The sequence below is a fragment of the Sinocyclocheilus grahami genome, unplaced genomic scaffold (assembly GCF_001515645.1).
Source record: "Sinocyclocheilus grahami isolate Dianchi unplaced genomic scaffold, SAMN03320097.WGS_v1.1 scaffold196.1, whole genome shotgun sequence".
In the NCBI taxonomy this organism is placed as follows: domain Eukaryota; kingdom Metazoa; phylum Chordata; class Actinopteri; order Cypriniformes; family Cyprinidae; genus Sinocyclocheilus; species Sinocyclocheilus grahami.
Genome location: NW_015505375.1, coordinates 67,347 through 92,618, shown reverse-complemented (window position 1 = coordinate 92,618; position 25,272 = coordinate 67,347). Strand labels below are relative to the sequence as shown.

General features: G+C 37.1%; 3 protein-coding genes across 5 annotated transcripts in view; 1 reads left to right on the top strand and 2 right to left on the bottom strand.

The window, feature by feature from the left end:
- The first annotated feature begins 7,160 nt into the window (after positions 1 to 7,160).
- Positions 7,161 to 9,528, top strand: cdkn2a/b (cyclin-dependent kinase inhibitor 2A/B (p15, inhibits CDK4)). The gene is made up of 2 exons (XM_016285410.1): positions 7,161 to 7,534; positions 9,187 to 9,528. The coding sequence occupies exons 1-2, from the start codon at positions 7,361 to 7,363 to the stop codon at positions 9,436 to 9,438; spliced, it is 426 nt and encodes a 141-aa protein (XP_016140896.1). The 5' UTR covers positions 7,161 to 7,360; the 3' UTR covers positions 9,439 to 9,528.
- Positions 9,529 to 11,681: 2,153 nt separating this feature from the next.
- On the bottom strand, positions 11,682 to 21,528 carry LOC107595051 (S-methyl-5'-thioadenosine phosphorylase-like). The gene is made up of 8 exons (XM_016285329.1): positions 21,434 to 21,528; positions 17,691 to 17,777; positions 17,403 to 17,461; positions 17,113 to 17,280; positions 15,707 to 15,809; positions 15,347 to 15,586; positions 11,992 to 12,114; positions 11,682 to 11,842 (listed from the first exon to the last, which is right to left on the bottom strand). Exons 1-8 carry the CDS (start codon positions 21,455 to 21,457, stop codon positions 11,804 to 11,806), a joined length of 843 nt encoding a protein of 280 aa, XP_016140815.1. The 5' UTR covers positions 21,458 to 21,528; the 3' UTR covers positions 11,682 to 11,803.
- Positions 21,529 to 22,514: 986 nt separating this feature from the next.
- Positions 22,515 to 25,272, bottom strand: part of toporsa (topoisomerase I binding, arginine/serine-rich a) — a 3,607-nt gene continuing 849 nt past the window's right edge. For all 3 annotated transcript variants that reach the window (XM_016285323.1, XM_016285325.1, XM_016285324.1), the window contains one exon: positions 22,515 to 25,014. In XM_016285323.1, the coding sequence (XP_016140809.1) occupies positions 22,534 to 25,011 (2,478 nt within the window). In that variant the 5' untranslated portion in view covers positions 25,012 to 25,014 and the 3' untranslated portion in view covers positions 22,515 to 22,533. The remainder of the gene's footprint in view (positions 25,015 to 25,272) is intronic.

Below are 25,272 nucleotides of genomic sequence, written 5' to 3'. Positions count from 1 at the left end.
TTGTTAACAGTTAGCCTATTTATTAAACTGTTGAATAAAATCAGTATCATATTTGTACCCATGCTATTCGGGACATGTGTGATACTGCACTAGTTGCTCTTGTGATATTGCATAACTAACTGCAATAACTGCATAACTGCATTCTATAGGCTACGTCACGCAGTGAATTGTCACCCTACTTTATGCTCATCAACAATCGACTGTATGATATGACCTAGGTTTGGGGCAGGTGCTGGTGCAGTTAATTTTTCATAACTGATTAATTTGATTATGTAGCATACATAGTAATTAAATAGATCATACTGTTTAATTACTATTAAAGAGTACATTTTCTTTAATTTAATTAAAAGAACATTTTCTTTTAATTAAACTTTTAAAGAAAATGTCTTTTCAAAAGAGGAGAATGAGGAGGAAAAGGCTGTTGGCTCTAGCCCCTGACCAGAGTCGAGAGATGGCTCTAGCCCCTGACCAGAGTCGAGAGATGGCTCGAGCCCCCGACCAGAGTCGAGAGAGGGCTGCGGTTCCCACGTATGGCCAAGGGAGGGCCACAGATTCCGAGTCTAGCCCAGGGAGGGCACCTGTTTCCACGTCCAGCCCAGAGAGGGATGTGGTTCCCGCATATGGCCCAGGGCGGGCCACAGATCCCAAGTCTAGCCCAAAGAGGGCTCCCGTTTCCATTTCCAGCCCAGGGAGTGCTCCTGTTTCCACGTCCAGCCCAGAGAGGGCTCGTGTCCCCGAGTCCAACACAGAGAGGGCTTCCGTTCCCAAGTTCGGCCCAGGGAGGGCTTCTGCTCCTGTTTATAGCCCTGAGAGCCCAGAGACTCAGAACTGCCCACCCACCCTCCCGTTCCTGCCTCCTTCACCGCTGTCGTCTGGCAGCCCATCGTCGGCATGGCTGGAGAATCCCTTGCCTCTGTCCTCCAGCCTCTGAGTCCCAGACTCCGCCTCGGCCCGTTGACCCAGCGGCTCCACCATGGCTCTTAGCTCCCTCCTCTCCGCCATGGCCCGGCAGTCCACTGTCTCCGCTGGGCTCCCTCGTCCCTCCGGCTCCTTGGTCCTCTGTCGCTCCGGCTCCACCGCGGCCTTCCGGATCCATGCCTTGGTCGCCTGAGCCACCTGTTCCGCCGTGGTCCTCCAGATCCTCCTCGTCACCCTGGCTCTTCGGCTCTCCATCTCTGCCTTGGGCTTCTCCGCCGCCGTCGGTTGGCCCCCTGCAGTCGTCAGCCCTTCCTCCACCATGGCTCCTCCCTCCATCGGCTCCATCGTGGGTCATCTTTACAGCTGTGGCCTGGGTCCCACCTGGTTCCGCCTGCTCCAAGCCCTTCCTGTCTCCTCCCTGGCTCCTCCCTCCATCGTCTTCACCAAGGACTCTGTCTGCCAGCCCCCTCCCGGGTGCCCGTCCTCCTCCTAAGTTCCCACCCGTACCTCCCTCTGTTGTTTCAACAGCACGAGGACGCGCCTTTCAGGAGAGGGGCGATATGTCAGGAATATGGACCTACTTTGTTGTGTGTTTTCCCTCCCCATGTGTTCTGTGACCCAATTTCTCCCGTGCTTGATTGTGTTCATGTCATCCAGGTGTGTCTTGTAATTACCCTCGTTACCCCATGTATTTAAGTCCCAGTCTGTGCTGTCTGTCTTTGTCGGGTCTACTAACGTCATGTTCGTGTGTCACAGTCATTCCTAGTGTGGATTACCCCTTGTTTTGGATTTATTAAAGACTGTTTCTCTGATCCACATCATCGTTGTTCTCTCCGACCCAGTGTGTGACAAGAGGAAGCATTTTAATTTATAACAAATATATTATGATAAATTGTTTAAATACACACAAAAAATAATACAAATGTTTTAATACTGAACTGACCTCTCTTCAAAAACAAACAGATGTCACTGAGATCATGGCACATTTCTTAGAATTCTTGCTTCTTTTCTACTGAATGCTTTATGTGAGAATTTTGCTCCTGAACATTTAATGTGATAAACTGTCAAAGCCAGGGGTTTTCAAACTGAGGTCCTGGGACACAAGGAGGGAGACAAGGTGGTGCTCAAAAAACATTTGAAATGACCACAAGGCAATTCCACAGGCAGAACTTGTTTTTGGTATTCTATCAGGTGCTTGATTGCAGCCTGAGGCAGATATGCTGTGTCTGAATCCTATGATTGTGTCACATCCTGTCAAAATTGCTGTGCTCATGCATGTTAGCTTGCCAAGTTAATAAATCCTTAAGCTAGTGTGGTCCTGATCTTTCATTTCACAACACAGATAAAACTGTGAAACTCTAAAAATCAACATGGATATTTTTTTGATAAATTATGTCCAATTTATTTAAATGCTTTTTATGATCAGAGCTAATTTTTTTATTGTGGGGGCAAAACATATATTGCAATGCAATACAATTATGAAACTGATAGATTTACAAAACCTCAAAAGTCTGATGTATGATACTCACATTTTAACTTGATTTTTGTAAAAGCAATATATGGATAATCAAGTAAACCTACACTGTAATAAGTGGTAACTTGCTGTTGTTGCTTTTGCATTTTACATAATTTCACAATGTTGGTATAAAGGAATGTATTTAGGTTAATTAATTTGTGCTAAAGAACATTAAAACATTTTTGTGTATGTAGCTGTTATTGTAATCATTAAAGATTTCAAAGCAAGAAGACATGTGCACCACAACCTAAAAGGGAATGTTTTTAGAATTATACTAAAAGGCCTTCTACTTGCTAAAAAAGTATAAACTATCAATCAGAGGACAGAACACATGTAGACTGTACAACAGGGTTTGGGTTTGATTTTCTGTGTTCAGAAAAGTTTTGATTGTTTTTAATTTAGAGGCCTTAGAAATTTGTACAGTATATCAAATATGATAGGATTTATAGGGTTAAGAGTAGGGTACTGTTAGTACTGTAGTAGTACTGTTTCCAAACACTCTGTTCACAGACCATTAAGCAGTGTGCATGTGACTGAATCACTTTCTGTCTTTCTCTAATTCAGTAACTCTCACTGCAGATGGCCTAGTGTTGCTTCACAACTGCTCACAGAGACCCGATTGTTCCCAAGCAACATCATGTTTATTTGTTGGTCAGATCGAATTCAGAACGAGGCTGTACATAGTGGCAGTTTCAAAAAATGATCCGTGTGGAAAGACTGAGGCCTGTGTCAATGTCATCACAATGCAGACTGACCGAATGCATCATGGATGCAGCATGTGCACTTCCTCAAGTCCTTCACTAGCAATTCTCCTCAGCTGTAACATGAACAGAAGCAGTAAGGGGCAGTAAAAAATAAAATCAATTACACACTTTCAAGAAACTATCTGGCACTTAAATGTTGCTTGCAAAAACTGCTGTCAAAAAAACTGATTATATATATATATATATATATATATATATATATATATGGTGTATATATACTGTATATACAGCAGTTTAAAAGAGTGTGATATTTATTTCATTCATTTTGGTGTTTGAGAACTTTGAGAACAAAACTCATTCAAACAGCTCTTGTTTTACTTATTGCTCGACTTATTTACCACCAAATGCAGGAAATACCATTACATTGACATGACAGAGAAACCTTTAGGCAATGACGTGTACATCTTTGAACAAGGAGGGAGAACTTAAGTGGGAAAATCACAATGAAAAAAAAATTATGGATGTCTAATGAACTTTAACTGGGAGTTATACGGTGACTGAGAAGTGCAGAACAAATCACAATTCTGAAAACAAAATAACAACTTACAAACGCAAATGCAAGTCTAAAAAACAAAATAACAATTCAGAAAGCACAACAACAATTCAGAAATCATTATAACAAGTCAGAAAACACAACGACAAATCAGAAAACAAAATAACAAGTCAGAAAACACAACAACAAATCAGAAAACAAATTAACAAATCAGAAAACACAAGGACAAATCAGACAAACCGGAAGAGGTAGGTATAGTTTGAGAAAGCGCCATTGGTTTGGGATTACTCACCGCTGACTGGACAAGACATCTGTCAATCAACGTATACAGGAAGAACCAGCCGAAGAACAGCAGAGTCGTGGTAGAAAGTTCGGAGATGGTATTAAAGTAGCTCAGTTTAAATGTATTGTATGAATTGCCCTTAAGCTGGAGTAAAAAATACGGAGTGTATATTTAGATTTAGTTAAAAGTGACTGTAGTACATCAGTTCCAGTGGTGCAGATGGGTAAGCGCTTGACCTTGGCTTTTTGACGCGATCGACCCAGGTTCGATCCCACCTTTTGCCGAACTTTTTTTCCCTCCCTTTTCAAATCTCGTATCACATCGTAAAGGCATTTATTTTCAATAAAAATTAAGGAAATAATCAAAAAGTTGAAAATAAAGTATCGGGTAGGGTTAGGGTAGGTGTAGGGAGGGCTTTATTGTACCAATAAGGTGGCATCCATTTAATAATTTAAATTTAAATTATAATTTACACTCAATACGTTATTATTGCATACTGTTTTATAATGTACTACAATACTGAAGTGCAGATAATTGCCACTATTTGCAACAAGTAGTATACTTGATATTAGAAATCCTGCTATTTTAACATAGTGTAAATAGGTATTTGCACTTAGTGTAAATAGCATATTGCTAAAAATACTGCTATTTTCACTTAGTGTAAATAGAATCCATTGCTAATACGAGATTTGAAAAGGGAGGGAAAAAAAGCTCGGCAAAAGGTGGGATCGAACCCGGGTCGATCGCATCAAAAAAAATCAGTGACACGCGCTTATCCATCTGCACCACTGGAGCTGATGTTCCACAACCACTTTTTACTAAATGTAAATATACTCCCTGTATTTTTTATTCCATAGTAAGGGCAATTCATACAATACATTTAAACTGAGCTACTTTAATACCATCCCCGAACTTTCTACCACGACTCTGCTGTTCTTCGGCTGGTTCTTCCTGTATACGTTGATTGACAGATGTCTCGTCCAGTCAGCGGTGAGTAATCCCAAACCAATGGCACTGTCTCAAACTTGATTTGTCGTTGTGTTTTCTGACTTGTTATTTTGTTTTCTCCTGCACCACTGGAGCTGATGAGTTACAGCCACTTTTTACTAAATGTAAATATACTCCCTGTATTTTTTATTCCATAGTAAGGGCAATTCATACAATACATTTAAACTGAGCTACTTTAATACCATCCCCGAACTTTCTACCACGGCTCTTCTTCGGCTGGTTCTTCCCTGTATACGTTGATTGACAGATGTCTCGTCCAGTCAGCGGTGAGTAATCCCAAACCAATGGCACTGTCTCAAACTTGATTTGTCGTTGTGTTTTCTGACTTGTTATTTTGTTTTCGAATTTGTCATTGTGTTTTCTGACTTGTTATACTGTTTTCTGAATTGTTGTTGTGCTTTCTGATTTGTTATTTTGTTTTTTAGACTTGCATTTGCGTTTGTAATTTGTTCTTTTGTTTTCAGAATTGTGATTTGTTCTGCACTTCTCAGTCACCGTAGAGTTAACTGAAATGTCAGAAACACTCATGAACAAAACAATGTTCATGAGTGTTTCTCATGAACATTGAGAACCCCCCCCCCATATAATGCAAAACAGTGCTACTGAGAAAGAGAGCCACCCACCTAACTTTTTTCTCTTGACCATGGCATGCACAAAATCTTATCTCAACAGATTTGATGGATGGCTTTGTTCTTAATTTTGTCATTTCATCTGAATATCAATATTAGTTTGAATTAATCAAAACAGTTTTGAGGATAAATCTAATTTGTTGTCTCTATAAATTGGGATCTGTGACATTGTATGATGTTGAAAATATAAATTTTTGGTGTCTATTTGTCAGTGAGAGATTTTTGGATACATTTAATGTTTTTAGATTTGTAGAGTAAAAAAATTGCACAGAAGGCATGTTGTTACTAGTGTTATTTTTATTATTATTTTGTTTTGCTTTATTTTATTTTATTTTAAAACTAAATACTTTAATAATTATTTTAATTCATGGGTGTTACTACATATTCAGTAATTCCATAGGTTTCATACATTACAAAAATCAAAACATATAGGCTTACTGAGTGAAATCATTCAAATTGAATTCACATTGTTGATATTATGACATATCTTCACTTAAAGTGAATTTAAATGATAATGAATGCATAAGTCAAATAAATAAGTAGAATAAATTTACTAAAGTTACTAAATTGTCAGTAGGTTACACACAAGTAATAAGTGATATCAAAAGTCACTTATACATTCTGTAAAAGTTTAGTGCACCCCTTTAATTTTACATTTTGTGCTATTACAATTAAATGAGCAAATATTTCTCTCAATAACACATTGGCTAATAGATCATCATCCTGTGCATGATAAACTTATAATTTACAATTAAAAAGTAAATGCACATCATTCTTAAGGCATCTTCCCTATGATTTTAAACAGCTGCAGTTACCGTATGTAAAGCTTCTATTTTAGGTATGAACTACATTGGATAGTGTCGCCTCTATCCAATGGTCTAGTAAGTGATCATGTAGGCCTATTTCAGTTTGTAATAAATCATGTACTGGTTTTACTACTCTCACTGACATAAAAGAACAGCATACAACAACCAAACAAAGCGCAACACTTAAATTTAAAAAATGCTAAACCTGCTTGCTGCGGTCTTGACGTTTTAAGGCCTTGTTTTTATAGTTTACAGCAATGCGGGGAAACGGCAGTAGCTAAGCAGGACGAAATATTGGTCAGAATAGATGCAGTACATCCCTGGAATTCCCCGTCCTTTATACAGTTCAGATGTAATATTGTGTGCAGCTAATCAAACACTTGAGAGGGAAAAAAAAAACTTCAGATAAAAAAGTAGCCTATGAATGTAAAAGTAACCTAAATGTATATTTTATTATGAGTGATGTTGCTCAAAGTAGGGGTGGCATACTGGACTGACTTTATGACTAAATTAAGAAATATTTATGCAGTGTAATCAATAATGTTTAGAACAACTTATTTATAAATCTAGTTCAGTTTTGGGATGCTGAGTGAGTCATCATTATTAGCTATAGCATCTTTAATACCAGTTTTTAAAACATTAACAGACTCTCTCCCTACTGCCTTGTGTCATTGTAGCTTCTAGTCTTCCTGGATCAGCTGTTTGAGTGCGCATGCGCAGTTCATAGACTACTGCAGAGCACGGTTTACCATGACGTTCATTACAGAGGCAAGTCCGAACAAATGTCTCCCTACGCGTAATAAATTATATGACACAGCAGCCTTATAAAGGAGTCGATTTAACGTACTTACTCAGCTCAGAGTATCCTTTTTCGTCTGGAGACAGAGAAAATTTAAATGCAATGTGAACTGATCATTTTCGCAGTAACCAGTATGATTCCTTAATGCTTCTACCTGTCAAAGCGAAATCCTTCAGTGGACTGATAATGAAAATGATGCATGCCGAGGATGAACTGACCAAAGCAGCCGCGACTGGAAACACTTACCATGTTCAGTTTTTACTATCTAACGGAGTGAATGTGAACGGTGTTAACAAATTCGGAAGAACACCTATACAGGTAAGTTTAAGACACGTCTTAAGAATAAATGAACTATTATAAAAATGCAAACATAAGACGTAGAGACGTACAAATATTAAATACAAAAAATACAAAGGCACTTAAAGGAAATATTGTACGAAAGTTCAAGTTATTTTATAATATGGTAATAGGCCTATAACTTAATATAGCCTAACTTTAGAATTTTGTTTAATTCTATCTTACACTCGGTTTAATAGGATTTCATTTCTATTTATATAGCCTATATATTTTTATAGCCTATTTACTTGAATTTAATATTTACGTTGTCTTTACAGAGTAGGCTAGTGAGACTAATTGGAAACATTTTCGGCATATTTAGACTATAATGCAATTCTAATAACTATGAAAAAAATCTATGTTTAATATTATTAATTTCCATAATGTATTAGAACATTATTAATATTTCAATACAGTATGTATCTTATAGGTGCAGTTATCTGGAGGTATTGAAGGCTAAAACATTTTTCTTGTTTTACAAAAAAAGCACTAGTAAATGGCCTGACACGTTTAGCACCGTAGAAAAAATATATATCTTTGTTTTATTTGTCTTAAATGTAATAGTTATAGTTGTGATGTTTTAACCAAAGGACAGCACATTCTCACAAAAAAAGAAAAAGATATAAAATCATGTAGCTACTTTAAAATAAGAAATTAATCCTATTCTATTAATTGTAGGCTACTTTAAAAGTAGGTCCTATGTGCGTTTCATACTGTGGAGTGTTTCATTGTCGCATTTTAGGCTATTTCATAAATCTCCATTACAGTTTATCCTATTCCTAAATTGTGTAAATGTATGTCAAAAGAGTTCTGTACTACCAGATCGGTTGTAAATAATAGAAAACACTGCCGTTTAATATTTTGCCATGAATTTATTGTATTATTATTAAAAAAATTAGGCTATCCCACATCAACATTCACCACCCTGTCTCAGTGAGATGGCAAATATTATAAACCAGATTAGCCTAAAACTCAAACTTTTTGTCCTGCTGTCACTTCAAGAGGGTGGTGGTCATGTTTGAAAGCGATTTCACCTCGTAGCTAATTTCTAGTCTGTTCTAATGATGGTGTTACAACTCAATGTTGTGATGCTCCCCATTCTGCGCAGGATTTAAAAAATGGAGAGGCAAAATAAAGTGCCTGCGGAGACGATGTAATAGTTTAGCAAGCTTAAAACGAACATACACAAAGACTGCAAAAATTCAGAGACTGTGATTGATTGATTAGACATAGGCCATACAGTTTTCGGGCTAATTGGTAAGATAGGCTAAGTGAAACATTTTAATCTTTTTAATTTGAACGAAATGTGTTTAAGATAGGCCTATCACAAAGTGGACATACTCAAATGATACACACTTATCTAAAAACAATATTAAGTAATGATAAAAATAAATGTTACAACATGAGCAGTTAAATTATTGTTGCTGAACTGCTATTGTCCTAATAGCCTGCACTATGCACTAGCTAAATTGTTCTTACCGAACGAAAGAAAATCTTTCTCAGTGATTCAAATAATGACATTTAAAGTATGAAATGCAGTCAGCATTTTTGTTTGTTTATTTATTATTTTAAATAGAAAGGAACAATTAAAACATTGCTGACAACATTGCACGTGTTTTTTTTTACCCCCGCAGGTGATGATGATGGGTAACACACTTTTGGCTCACCTGCTGCTGGAATATGGAGCAGATCCTAATGTGCCTGATCCCGGGACAGGAAGCACTCCTTTGCACGATGCTGCCAGAAGCGGATTCATGGACACCGTGCGGCTTTTAATTCGCTTCAACGCCGATCCCAATGCAACAGATCACAGCAATTTACGACCTGTGGATGTGGCACGGCAGACTGGCCATATGGACGTGGCTGAATTTCTCAGTCGTATTTAAACGCTAAAGTTCTTCTCTCTTTTTTTTTGGTAACTACATATTTATCACATAATATGACTGGTTTAAAAAATAACGGAATGAGCGCAGCAGTTATGCACTTTCATTGTTTAGTACATATTTGTAGGCTAATAATAATTTACAATATTGTTTGTGGATGTTTATGCTGTTTGGAGTATTAAACATTTTAAGTATTTGTATTCCTGTGAGAATTTAGGGTTCACAGTTGTTCATTTTTAATATGCCTTCATGCAGCATCACTATCAAAAACTACAGGAAAAAAAACTAACTTTAAGTCTGAAGCATTAATGATAATATCACCCTAGTAAAAGTGTATATCTGGACGCAGCATTACGGTATGTGTATAAAATTCAAACATAATATTTGTTCTTTACTTAGCATGGTGAATGATATGGCTAAGTGGAGTTAAATCGAGGAAAGATAACGAAGTCGTCCGTTTATTGGGTATGCGCTCAAACCAAATAACCTATTCATATGTGGCTTATATTTCTCAGTTCTCTGAGAAAATAAGATATTTTAGATAAGCTTATGATAGGCTAAATAAATGCAACTCTCTATATGCCACCGTGCAATTTATTTTTTCTTTACAACGCATCATTTTGGTTCTTTAATGATCGCCTCGCCAGCTTTGAGTGCAAAATACTGATATTGTGCGGAAAGTAAAGTTTATAATTTTTTTATTTACACAGTTACCTCCTGCATATTGTAACCTGTGAAACCTGAAAGACAACTAAAAGAAAGAAGGAAAACTAAATGTAGCTAATTATTTAATTGAGACAGTTACATTTACCAAAGTGCAAAAGACAAATGGTTATTTGAAGAGAACCTATTAGAGGGTTTATCCCTGAAGAGATTGCTACGTATTAGACCGAATACAACAAGGGGACAGTAAGGTTGGCTGATCGAATCTCACGAAAGGAACAGAAAATAATTAGATCAGAAATCAAAGTTAGACGTCCTCCATTTTAGAAGCAGGAATATTATAAAAGAAACATGATACACGGAGATCTGTTACGATTTCTCGAGGCAAAAACACTGAAGAGAATACAGTATTTATTTCTGACAAGCAAATAAAGTTGACCCATTTTTGTTACAAATATGCATCTGTTCTTCACAAAGAAAAGCAATTGCTCTGGAAAAGCAATGTGCTGCTGACTCAAAATGGAGGGGTTTCATCAATGCACTGAAATGTGGCACAATGAATAATATCCCACACAATTTTCATAGGGAAAAACAGCATATATTTATTTATTTGTGGTTATGAAATACATGTATTTAGTTTTATATCCAACCAAAACATTTATACTTGTGTTATGTCCAGAGCCGTAAGGTTCCGTTGCTGTGTGAATTCTGTGCCTTGTTTTCTCTCTCTCTTCCTCTCTCTCTCGCTCCCCCCAGCAGAACCAGTATCCCCACCTGAGGTTAATTAAGAGCTCTGCTGTGATTGGGTGATGGGAGAGGAAAGCCAGTATTTAAACTACAGCTACATTCAGACCAGTAGTTGCGTGGTGGCGCCTGAGGTTTCGTCCTTAGAAGCCTTAGTTTGGTGATTTGGTGTATCTTTCTCTCAATTGTGTTGAGAGCTTCTGTCCTTTGTCCCATTGATTACATCTATGACTGAGACTTGATCTAAACAGAAGTGAGTGTTAACTTCAGTTGCCCATAATAAATATTGAGTTGTAATTCATGTCTTTTGTTTTGGGTTTAGTAGGAAGGTGGGTGCCATTTTGTTTTGCATTTCTTATTTTCTCCTGTTTATGTTAGTTTAGGGAGTTAGTTTAATCTGTTGTATTTTGTTTTCTTTTCTTTTTGGGTTATAGAAGATAGTTTCATTATGTTTGTTATTTTGGCCTTGCCCCCCTCTGAAGTTAATACCCTTTTGTTATTTCTCTGTTCTCTGTAAATAAAAACCTCTGTTTTTGCTGTATTTGACCGTGATTGTTTGAGTTATTGTAGCCATTCTGGGTCTTGAAACAGCGTTTTCTCTGCCGTGTCTCACCACCAGCCATTTATTTCTGTTGCGGTCTTCCCTAGACTAACTTAGACCGTAACACTTGTATTTTTATTTATCCAAGGTACTTCAAGGTGTAACAACACTACTGCTACTATTAAAAGGCACTGAAAAACAATGTGATAATCAATAGATCCTGTCCTCTGGCAATACTACCATGCATTGCATTTTTAAACACACACCATTTTGAAGAGAAAAATAATAGCCATGTCGGGGTGGATGACAAACCCTTTTTCTTTTATTTAGGTCAATAATGGTAGAAATGTCATGCTTGTTTACAGATACATGATTGCAGCTGTGGACACATCGTGGATGGCTCCTCAACGGCCGGATACTTTAATGTTTGGGCAACATTACTGACGACTGTGACATAAGCTGGGCAACAACATAAACTCAGTATGAAAAACAACATGAAAGCTGAAAACTCAGTATAGATATCACATTTAGCACAAAATACATTACATAATTAAATTATGTAAATTACATATTTTTAATAAATATAACGTAAAGAGCTTTAAACTCACTTTTTGTGCATTTATTGTGCGCTCCCAGTCCATCTGACAGATCTGTGGGATTGCTGTGAGCAGGATGCTGCTAGCTTTATTTGCATTCTCTTTCATGGTTTTCAGAACGTTGTCCACACACACCTAAAATGTAAAAAAAAAAGGAGCAAAGTTTGGTATATGCAGGCTTATAAAAAAATACATGAGAAAAAAAGGCAAATTAAAATTAATGGACCAGCAAGCAATAGATCAACCATTGGGCAGTAAATGCTGAAATGCAGTTTGAACTTAAAATGATCACATTTATTCTTCAAATTAAACTTTACCTCTAAAAACAAACAACATCCTCAAAACAGATATCAGGCTGTTAAGTCTCCGAGTCTCACATTTGCCTGTAGCCTCTCAGATAACACAGATAAGGTTGCCACGAGTCATGAATAACCTGTCACAAGTTAAAACTGAAAATGGAAGACATTTATGTTCAAGCAACAGATGCACTATTGTCTCTAATTAATGCCAGACTTTGTCAGCCATTTAGCTGTCTACAGTTCCATTGTGCATTCACATTTATAGAGGACAATGTCAGGATCTACTGAATCAAGACAGCAACAAGAAAAATCTACATGATCAAGAAAGAAAACTGAACTACAGACTTGTTTTTTTTTATCACCGATGTTTTCCTTTAGAGGAACTGACTCATTGGTTGGCAGCAAAATATGTGTGATTGTCTGTGCATGAGTCAGAGAGAGAATGAGAATACAGGACAGGGACGGAAGGATGTGGTGAAGTGGGGAGTGAAAACTAGAGGTCAGCAGCAGGAACTCGGAAGGAGGGCTCTGAACTGTGAGGGGAAGTAAACATTGCCGCAAACTACCAGCCTAACCGGTCATCCTGCTATCGGAAACAATAATCTGCAGAGAGTTTATTGACTTAAAAATGAATATCCTATAAAAAATCCTTTGTAACACCTTTCTGTTTTTTACTTATGTCCTTTCTTTGAAATGGCATCAAAATATTATGTACAGTTTCAGTCAAAACACATACTGTCTAGTTAGAATGAAAATGAAATGAATGGGGAAAAAACACTTCACTAAATAACAAAGGGCTTTAATGTGGCATTTGTAACCAAGAGACAAATACTTCCATTTATGGGTGGAAAAAATCTATATATAAAAAACAAATTTTTTGAAGTGAGTATTTGCCACAAATATAAGGACCCAAGGTTGTAGATATTAATTAATTCTGCTGCCAAAATGAGTTTTTGCCTTATTTGCCTATTTTTTTTTTTTCTTGAAAGGGCATCAGTCAGGTTAAGCCTAATGCAATTGATTTTGTGAGAAATTGCTAATTTGTTAAATTTCTATTTTATATAGTAAAAATTAATCAATTACACACTATAAAAACACTATATTTAGGCTAAATGCGGCAAGAATATATTTTTAATATTATAGAGTTTAATATTAGACATGAATTGTTACTTTTCTCTCTTTCCTAGAATACTACTTTTCCATTTATCAAAACAACTTTAATCATGATTCCGAGATTCATTGAAAGAAATATTGATGCATGGTCTCTGTAGGCTTGGTAACAAATCTCTATACTGTTCTAGCATGCAATCCTTGTGAATCTGTGTATTTTGGTAGTTTCAGTTCCATGCTGAAAACAAAATGGACTCCAGTTGAAACATTAGGTGCGTCCCAAATTGCGTACTTTAGCATTATTCTAGTGTGAATAGTACTATTATATAAGAAATATACTATTTCTTGTAGCATAAATAGTGCGAGTAGTGCATTCACACTGAAAATTCCAAAAAGAAAAAGTGCACTTTAAAAACCCGGCTGATGCACTTAAAAAAACTGTGAAATGTTGGACACTTCATGCCCTCAACTGTCGCAGCTTTAATTACATAGCGAAGGGGGAGGGGCTATCAGACTCCGATTATAAATGACAAAATAACCTTATATAATTCATACACTACATGGTTGAGTACATAGTGCACAAGTACATAGTGTATAGTGCGTCATTTGGGACGCAGCTACTGTCCATTCACTTAGCTCCGATTGAGGAAAGCTTGTGCTTTTTTCACACACACATTTATGAGTCTCTCTCCTGCACATACATTTTTTTGGTCTGTGTGGGAGTAACATCAATAGCGTGCAGCTGTGCATGCACACAGCTTAGAAAGACTATTGGCATGAACTCAACTGACTTAAAAGACAGACAGACAAACACAAAAAAATGTCAATGCAAGTTTATCTGTAAGGTAATAATATAAGGTTATCTAATTATAAATACTATAACTTAAGCCAAACCCCGACAGAAAACTACATTTTAAAAATAAAAATAAAAAACTTAAAATACAATAAATACAAAAAATAAAAAACACAGGGGTTTGACAAAATTATTGTAGGGGTTAATATCATTTGTGTGCACTACTGTGAAAAAACAAACATGATTATCTTTTATTTATTATCTTTTCATTGTCTAGGTTTGTATATCAGTGTAGTAGTTTAGTACAAGCCATGGCTGAAATGGGTAACTTCTCAGACTTCCAAAAAGTAAAAATCACGGAAGTCTGTTCAGCAGGACCATCTGTATCCTTAACAGCCCAATCGTTTGGTGTTTTAAGATCAACGGTCTTTATGATTATGAATGCATACACAAAGCATGACAAGATCTCATCAGCGAAGAAGAAAAGTGAGCAAAATACCCAAGGTGAATGAAAGGGGCCGTCAAACACTAAACAGCATGAAGTGACAGCAAACCTCAATCTTCACCTTGAAGACCCAGTTTCCACAAAAACTTCACAAAGCCAGCATCAATGAAAGAGCTGCAACTGCTAAAAATTTAATCACAGACGCTAATGCTAAAATGCTAAAATTTTGATGTCGTGATCATAAAACCTGGACAGTTGGAGGGAGCGCCAGGATGAACTTCAAAATCTGCCCTGGCCAAACAAATCATCTTGAATTTTATTAAACCACTGTAGACAGTTTTGGAGAGAAGAGTGAGAAGCAGATTCCCTCATTCAACATCTTTAAAGCAGTTGGCAGATGTTTTGAGATGACTTTCAACTGAAGACTATTCAAAAGTTGTAGAATCTATTCTAAGGAGGTTGGAAGTTATATTAAAGGCAAATGGTGGTAAAACATTAAAAAATATTGCCTATTTCCCAGGTTTTCATATTATTTTGTTCAACCCCTGTAAATTGTTTTTGGATTTTTTTTTTACAAATGGGAATGTCCTTGTATGTCCGGAAAAAGAGGTTTTGTCATATTTATCTCACTTCTGCCAAAACAGAATAGTCCATAAATATGGATATTAAGTACACACACAAACTGTACAAACACACAGACAAAAGTTTCTATCTGCTCACCGCCTCTTCGTGCTCTTTCCAGCAGTCATAATCAGTTGCCATTGCAATACTAGCATAACACAGCCCGGCCTCCTTGGCAAGAACCACCTCCGGTACTGTGGTCATGTTGATGACATCAGCACCCCATTGTCTGAACATGAGGCTCTCTGCCCGAGAGGAGAAACGAGGACCCTCTATGGTCATCATTGTCCCTCGGGTGTGACACTTCACACCGAGTCCCTGGGCAACCTCCACGAGCACCTACAAGAGGACGTAAGAAAATACGAAAAAAATAATAAGAATGAGAATATGGTAAGATGAACAATGAGACAGACAGAGAGTGAGAGACAGACAGAGAGCTGGGTGGGAAATGTCACTGACCTCTCTAGTCCTGTTGCAGAAAGGTTCAGCCATAGGGATGTGGCACACACCTGGGGGGCTGGTGGGCTGCCCATCATAGAATGTCTGGACACGTTTTGTTGTCCTTGAATTCAGGGTGGTGTGTAACATTTTTGAGTGGAAATTAAGATGAAAATGAACTATGAATATGAACCAAACTGAAAAAATCTGCTGTGAGGAACAAAAAAGCCAGTTTCACACCAGATGAGAAGCAAGTATCATAAGTATCCAAAACTGGACACATCATTCTGTACTCAAGTCCTCAAATTCAAGGTGGTTCAAATCATCATACAGGCAAATGTTCACTTCAACAATGAATAGGTGTTGTCAATGAGTTTGAAGTGTGAAGTATGAAAAAAAAACAGTCCAACACCACCAAAGGCAGGATGTTGAGCAGCCTCTAAAGTCCAATCTTGGCACTGTCGACAGATGCTGAGTGGTAACACTATTACTGTATGTATACTCATGTGAAAACAATGCGTTCGAATTTTATGCCAGTTTGTGTCATTTGACAGACATATCTGGTGTGTGACCTCGTTAAGAATTTGTACTGTTTGTTTTCTCTCAAAGATTTGTGGCATTCAGCTAAACTTTAAATTCTTCAAGAAACATTTCTCTCTAGCAAAATTTATATTAAATGGAGATAAGAGATGCTTAAAGAAAAAAAAACAATTTAAGCAGTTTTGTTAAGACAGAAAGCCTGTCGCACACAGCTGGTTTCGGTGGCTGCCCAAGTAACCTAAACTTTAACTAAAAGTTTAGGTTGAGCATACTGTGGTTTTTCAATCTCAAGAAGGTGGATTTGGATTTTACTGGGATTCATTAGCAAAAGCTCCTGGAGCTCCAGAACTGAGGTGATACAATGCACATTGAAAATGCATGGTTGCAGTCATTCCATGTCGATTTCAAAACGCAAACCTGGCCAATGACCGCCATGCCAGTTTTTTTTTGTTTTTTTTTAACAATCAGGTTTTGGCCATCATGGGCAATACGGTTCAAAGATACAACATTTCAGATACAAAAATTGCAGAGCAGCAGTTTGGTCAACCGTTGATATAGTTTTACTCTGCATGGTTCAATGAATCTAAAGACAGAGCTACATGTCTTTAGGCCAAATTGCCCAAAAGTAAATAAAATGTAAGCTACTTCCCTGAACATTAATGTTATGTATTACTATTTGGAAAACAAGAACAAGAAAAAAAAACAGAAAGATATAGAATCTAAAATTCCCAGGGTTTTGTGTTCAAAGGGTTCTAAGCTTCCAGAGCCCTAAGTTTACAGGGTTGTTTGTATCCTTCAATGGTTTATTTGTTTTTAAAAGATTTTTTAAAAGTGAGTGTGAAATTGAAAATGTGATGAGAAATGATTACAGAGAAATTAACACTAACCTATCAATAAACTGGTCAATCAAAACAATGTCCCCAGGCTGGATGTCCTCTCTGAGGGAACCACATGCTGTGGTGACTAACAGGTGAGTACAGCCCTCTTCCTTCAAGGCCCAAATATTGGCCTGGTAATTGACATTGGTGGGCATTATGGTGTGTTGTCTCCCATGCCTTGTAGAGGGGGAAAAGTTCTAGATTAGACTTCTGTCCTTGATAACTATAAAACCAGCAGATATTTCAGATATAATATTCAGATTGTATATTGTATCGTATATACACTGCAGTGTAATTACCTTGCAAGAAGTACACATTCGACATTCTTTATTTTGCCCAAAATTAGAGCATCAGAAGGCTGTCAAAAGAGAGGAAGAAATGAGTATGAATAAATACACTACTCGCTCTGCCTATCAATACAACTGTTATATATTATTGGGAACACATGATTTAGAAGCAAACCATGATTAGCAATTATTTCAACTTCTGAGTTTAATTAAAGCAAATGCATATATTAATTTCCAAATGTACTCTCCCATAATTATGCATGCGAGAAAGTACACTAGACACAATGCAGAGACACTCACCTTTCCAAATGGCGTGACTACATACCGTTCTGTCCTTCCCTCCAGGATATCTGGATCATCAAGACCAGATCCACCAATTATTCCTATCTATGAGAACATGATGTTTTATAGACACATCTGAATGTGGGATGGGTGTCTGCAGTTGGTTGATTTAATTAAAACATTTCTAACACTCGCAAATATTTTATAATGACAAAACAAATAGGATGTGGTTCATTTAAAAATATATTTAAATGATATTCATACTCTGAGGCAATTTTCACAATATATAGATGCAAGATGGTGCCATTTGCATTTGTATGCAACAAGAGAGAGCAAGTCTGTGATACTATATGTACTGTACTGCATGAGACATGAGTCATGCAGTGCCTGTTTCAGTTACCCAGATAAACATTCTGATTTACAGTGTTGCCATAGATATCTGACCGCTAAATGCCATTATTGAATAAACAGAATCAAGTATTCCAGAAGCGAGTAGAGTCTTAAGCACTGAAGTTGAGGACAGCCAAGTCACTTAACCTGAATGATTTCCTAGACAGTTTGCTAAACACCATCAGAATAGAAGAATCAAGAATGCAGCTGAAAATAGATTTATTTCATTCTGCTTCTCATTCTTTGCCTCCAGAGGAGTCACTTTGTGTATAATGCTAGTTCTGCACAATATGGGGATGCAATATTTTATTTTTTCCATATATATATATATATATATATATATACAGTACATACAACCCCAATTCCAGAGAAGTTGGGATGTTTTGTAAAATGCAAACAAATCAAGAATCTGTGATTTGTTAATTCTCTTTAACTTTTATTTAATTGACCAAAGTACAAAGAAAAGATTTGCAAAGTTTTCACTGACCAATGTAAATGTATTTTGTAAATATGAACAAATTTTGTTTTTGACGGCTGCAACACACTCCAAAAATGTTGGTACAGAGGCTAAATAAAAGTGAAAAGGTTATAGAATATCCACATTAAACTGTTTTGAAACAGTTCACAGTAAGCAGGTAAATTTGATAATAGGTCAAGGTATCATGTTTGGGTATAAAAGGAGCATATATATATGGAAGTATTTTTAGTTGATTAGACTATCTCATTTTAATGAATTATGTAAATATGTTAGTTAATGTTGCAGTTATACTAAATAGTTCCCAAACAATAAAAACTAGAAAAAAATTTAAAAGTGGCTGTAAGGATCAATGATGAATATTACTGACAAGCGATACATATTGAATGTGAAAAGAAAGAAATAGCCTAAACATTGGCTTTTCATAAAATGTACTCTTTGGATCCACAAAAAAATTATATATATATATATATATATTAGGGGGATACTATGGAAGTCAAAGGCTACCATCAACTGTCTGGTTAACATTCTTAGGCTGATTATAAATGGGACAACTTTGGTTAATGTTGCTGTCAACGGGCAACCAGTTGAGACACAGGGCCCACGACCGATCTTAAGTATCCAGAATTCCATATAGACATTTGTTACCCATTCTCAGTGGAGAAGTGCCCAAGAAACATTGCTCCAAAAAAGTTGGCCAGCAAAATTGCTCAAAAAGTTGCCTCATGTGTCATCAGCCTAAGAAACATCATCTTTTGTGTTCAATAGAAGAAACTCTATTTGGACAGGTTTGGAACAAATAGAGGGTGAGTACGTTAAATAATGGCAGAATTTTCTTTTTGGGGTGAACTTACCCCCTGCTTGTAGGAAGAGAGAAAGAGAACTGGGGTGAACTATTCTTTTAATGCTTAATTGAAAAGTTTTGGGGCTACGTTTCAATCAGGGTGCTGTTAAGAGTCACTTCATAATGGTTTAATTAAGTTCTTAAGTTTTAAATGGTGCCAGTAAACCTAAATGTAGGATAGTCGTACGTTTTAGACTATATTTTATATTAACATGTCACAACCGAAACTTTTTTTCTACCAAAGTGAAAAAGAGCATCGAGTCATTCTTGAGACATGGGACAAAACAGGTCCAGCAAGGGTAACTGCTATTAGGTTTAAAAATAAAAATATTTTCAATTTTAAATGTCATGAGGGATTAATAATAGAATGTATTTAACACAATTATCACCTTCAATTTAATTTTCTCATTATTATACCAAATCTGTGTTTCTTAATGTCCTCTCACTACATCTAAAACAGTGTGTCCACAGAGAAGGGTTCAATCATTCATATGCAATAAAATGGATAAAATGTTTTTTTTTATGATGAAAAAGAGCTTGTTTTATCAAAAGCAACACTTAATAATATCTCCTATCAAAGCAAGGTTGTTTTTTAATGACACATGCATGTTTAACATGATTTTAAAGTTGCGTCCCCACTTTTTGTCAACACTGTCAGACATTCAATAAAATGTAATAATATCAGGGAATATCAGGGGCAGCTGTCACTCTAAAGGACCCCCTTGCCACATTTCACCTCTGCAGAGTACATCAGTGCCAGACAGGCTCTGCTAAGTTTTATAGTTTTAGAATATTTTAAATCCTAATGTTAATATGTCCTTTGTCACAGTCATGATATGTCAACACCATCTTCCAATTTCTGAGGAAATTATTTGAAATATTTAGATAATTGTATTCTCCTGAAGCAGGTTCCCTGTGTCACAGCCATGATATGTCAACACCATCTTCCAATTTCTGAGGAAATTATTTGAAATATTTAGATAATGTTATTCTCCTGAAGCAGGTTCCATTAGCATCTAGCATCAACAGAAAAAAATAAAATGGCTACTACATGAACTCCATTGGTTTTGTGAAAGAAATGCCAAATTTGTCAACACCGTCATGTCACCACCATAGGATTTTGTGTTGCAATGATATATCAAAATACTGAAATGTGACTCTTGAATAAAAGCTTTATAAACAATAACATACTCACTGTTTGTTTTAATACAGTAATTGACTGATTCAATGTATTTGATAGTTAAGATGACTACAAATTCAGGTTTTCGTCACCACCGTCAGCTGAATATTTTGATAATATTTCATTATGATATTTTATATTTGTTGTGGAATTATTGGTCACATGTGAAAGTGTAATCTGTCTGCTAACACAAGAATGTGTTTTGAAATGTTAAAAACATCTTGAATGCTGTTAAAGATAAAGCTGAAATTATATTACACAGTCCAAGCTATTAAAAAAGCACATTTTGTTAAAAAAGAGAAAAGTTGGGAGGTTGTATCAAAGCATAGCTCGGTAGCTTAGTACATGTAAGATACATAAATGTAGTTTCATTTGTCTGAGTAACGTTACAAAGTTTTGTCCCATTTCTCAAGTATGACTGGTATACAAAACAGTCTATGATATCGATTGTACCGCCCAAACAACGTTGCAGTTATTAATACAATTAACTTACATTAGAATTATTTCACTCCCACAGAACTATTAACATACGGTACGTAGTCCTATGCTTAGTTAGCAGCACTGGGCTCAGCTCCAGGAAGAAGCGGTAAAGCATGTGGTGATAGCAGATTTTCATGTTCTATAAAATGCGAAACGAGCTGCTGACATTTTATGTAAAGAAAAGTGCTGTATACTGCCAAATACAATACAGCGATTGTGATAAATTCAATCTTCATTTCAGAACCTAATTAATGCAACATTTTTGTTAGTGGCGTGTTGATGTGAAATTACTGCAGTGTTCCATCTCCTAAACTATTTTCTTACATACATTTTCTCCATGTGTACGCCCATATATTTCATTATCAATAATGATTCAATACTATTAGATTTACCTTTACTTGACTGTTAGATGCCATTTTCTTTCAAGTGTAAAACACAACATCAGCTAACGTTAGTTCTTTCTTGAGAAAGAACTAGGAAGCTGAAAAGCAAGATGTACATTAGCGCCACCTACTGTGCTGTAAGTAGGTGTGCTTTAATGAAACAATCTCCCCCGCAAGAGTGGATAAGATCAACAACAGTCGGAAAGAGTATGGTGCATGATTTAGCCAACTAAACACAATCATGACAGCACTTCAATAAAAGAGCATAATTAGCATGAACTAAGAAAAAAGTTTACCAGGATTTATAGAAATGTATATGAAATATTACATCATGCGGTGGGAATAATCCTTGCATAAATTTTTCCACATTTTTGTACATATTTTGCAGTAAAATATAATGTGTTGGCTCATAAAACATAATGGATTTTTCAACAGATCACGTATACTTTTTTCTTATTGCAGTTTACATTCTTTTACCTTTAAAAGTAGTTTGGACAGTATGGTGTGCACTATCAAGAAATCATAATAAAAATATAAAAAAACATACCCAAATGAAAAATTTAAGTATTTATTCTCTGCATCAATGTATTGATTCAATTTAAAGATGAATTTTCAGTGTATTTTCTGAAATTGTTTTAGAAATCTGAGGATATACACGGAGTTGATGTGTCATAAACTGTAAATGACAAAAATTAATAATGAATGCCTGTGCATGAAACTGCTTCCAGACTATTTTAAGCAAACATACACATAGAAATACAATGTGCACACAAAAGAACACACTATGAAAGAATGCATTCAGTAAAAAATACACTTTTATGATCCTTTTCAATTTATTTGACATAGGCAAATAAAAAAGGAACACTAAACTTTGAAAACTGATGACTGTTGATTTGCTTGTATAGGGGAGTTTGAAACGAAATACATTTTCAAATAAATCACAAATGCAAATGTGCATATATCTAAAAAAAAAAACTAAAAAAAAACAAGTAACCCCAAATCAAAATCACATTTAAAACTCATCCTTTTTGTATTTATAAAACACTGAATATACATGTGGGCATTACAATAGTCCTTTGTCAATCATTAGTTGCCACAAATTGAGGAGTTCAGTTAAACTCACTGTCTGGGGGGTGATTCCCTGCATCACCCACAGAACTACATCCAGTTCCAGCAGTTGACTCTTGCTCCATGTCTAGGAATCTGGACATGAGCGGCTGAGTTTCTGTAGCACTGTTTGCTATTGGGACAATGGAGCCAGCTGCACAGATATTACTGGTTGAGGGTTCACTGGGGTCAGCACTGTCACTGTCACTAGAAATTGTAATGAGAACAGGGCTGTTTTTTCCCACCCTCTCCTCACTATTACGTCTCCTGCTCTTCCTCTTGTGTTTCTTCTTCTTCTTGTGATGTTTCCGACTCTGACCCTCAGATTTGTCATCTCTGCTTGGACTCCTGCTTTTCCTCTTGAACTTTTTGTGATGCTTCTTGTATTTCTTTTTTGCATCATCTTTAACAGAATCAGTAAACAATTTGCAAGAGGATTCCTCATGATGCTTTGTTTTGTATTTCTTTTTCCTGCCGTGATCATCATGCCGTGATGTCTGATGTGAGGAACTGGAGTTGATTCTAGAATTGCTCCTTGAGCGTCTTCTGTGCTGACGGTTGGAGGAGCTAAACTTTATTCTAGATCTGCTTCTTGAGCGACTCCTGTCCTGATGATTGGAGTTGATCCCAGAATTGCTCCTTGAGCAACTTCTGTCCTGACGATTGGAGGAGCTGGACTTGATTCTAGAATTGCTCCTTGAGTGACTTCTGTCCTGACGGTCTCTGCTCCGCCTTCTACTATGCGATTGAGAACGAAAGCGATCATGTACACTTCTGTAATAGCTGGTGTAGGATGAGCGTGTCTCTGTATAACATCTCCTGCTGCTGTCTCTTTGACTGTAATGGCTATATGAATGCCAATAAGATGAGGTGTGGTGACTTGTCTCTTTTTCTCGTCTACACTTATGCTTGCTCTCTTTAGACAATGGGTGTTTCCTGCTACGAGAGGAGAAGTGTATCCTGTTGCTGCGCAAGGATCCTTCTCTAGATCCCGACAACTCCCTTTCATGATGCCCTTTGCCATATTTATCTTCTTTTCTTGGGTGACTAGTGGTGTTCTCAGGTGAGCGAGAACATCTCGTTGGCCTCCTCGAGGTTCTCTGAGTGTCAGTGGGAGACAAATCAGACTCTGAAGTAAATCGAATGTGTTGGGGTGCCCGAGGGCTTCGTAGCTCTACATTCTGCTCAGAATGTTCTGAATCAGATGAAAGCTGGACCAGTTCTGGAGTCCTTTCAGACACTGGCTTAACATAGCTGATAATAACACAGTCATCCTCACTGCTAGCGGAATGCTCCTCTTCCACTGCAATAGTGCCAGTATTTGCTGGATGGTCTTGATGTGGCACAGCAGCAACAGACACTACTGCTTCCCCTACACTGCTATCAGAATCCGAGTCCCTCACAGGGAAAGGTAATACCTGAGATGGCTCTGAGGAGTAGGATGGCCCTGGGGTCTCATCATCCCATGCTGTTTGGCTTAAGGTCAGACTAGGAGTGGCATAATCCTGGGATCCTGACACTAAAGAATCACTTTCATCCTCAGAGATGGCGATCACAGAGGTTTCCGAACTGCTACCCTCTCCGGAGGGCCGAGGCAAGTCATAAACTGCACGCTGGTCATATGCCTCCATGTTGAACGGGGATTGAGCAAAACAAAGAAACTCATGTAGGAAGTGCTCTGTATGGGATAGCAAGAAGGGTCGAAGATCGTGTACAACAGCCTGGTCATCCAAGTTATGTCGAGTGATCAAAGTCATGATGATGTGCTGCACTATGTTGACAAGGGAACCGTGACTGCCATACAGAACAGTCAGCTCTCGTCTCAACCAAGGCACAAGCCTGTGGAGACAAGCAGGATTTCTTCTGAAGAACTCTGCAGAAGTCTCCCTGCTACGACCACCATCCTGAACGCTCTGGACTTGCACACCTCTTCTGTACAAGGCCCGTCTGAATTTAACCATTTCTTGTTCGCGAAGACTTTGCACAGATCTTCCCTCTCTCTCTCTTCTTTGTCTTACTGCCAACCTCCTTAACATGCTGTGGAGATCTCTGTTGTGCCGCTGTGGAAGAGATCCCCTCAGGCCCTCAAATATGACCCCATGGTCAGGAGGAGGAGACGTTCTCCTCGGTGCTGGTCTGCGGTTGCCTGTAAGCGTGGTGCGATACCTGAATCTTTGCCCTGCCATGTTGCCAAATGAGCCATTTTCAGTTGGTCGCAGGTCAAACCTCTTGTAGTTATCTTCAGACTTAATGGTGTGATAAATTGAATTAAATGGCTGTTTGCACAAAGGGCATTCTGCTTTGTTCTTCGACCACTCATGGATGCAGCAGAAGCAAAACTTATGTAAGCACACATCCAGATATGATATGTTTTTGAAATGATCCAGGCATATTGGGCATTTTGATTCTGGAGATGCTCCTTTTGATACAGTGTTTAACACAACACTTGACAGGCGCTCCTTCATCTGTGGTGATGCCATAATCTGATGGAAGAAATATTTGAATTATTATGCTACTTGCATTTGCTACATGTATAAAATTGATAAAGTGTTTACGTTTAAATAACATGATAAACGAAAAGAATAAGAATGAATTAAAACTTTCAAAAATGTCAAGGTGATACAAATGTCCTGATATGAAAATAAAGAAAAGGTTTCGTTAAAAGCAAACCATATTCGACAGTATAGCATCATCTTTTATTATTTCTTAGGGGGGGGGGGGGGGGGGGGTTTTTTTTAAAA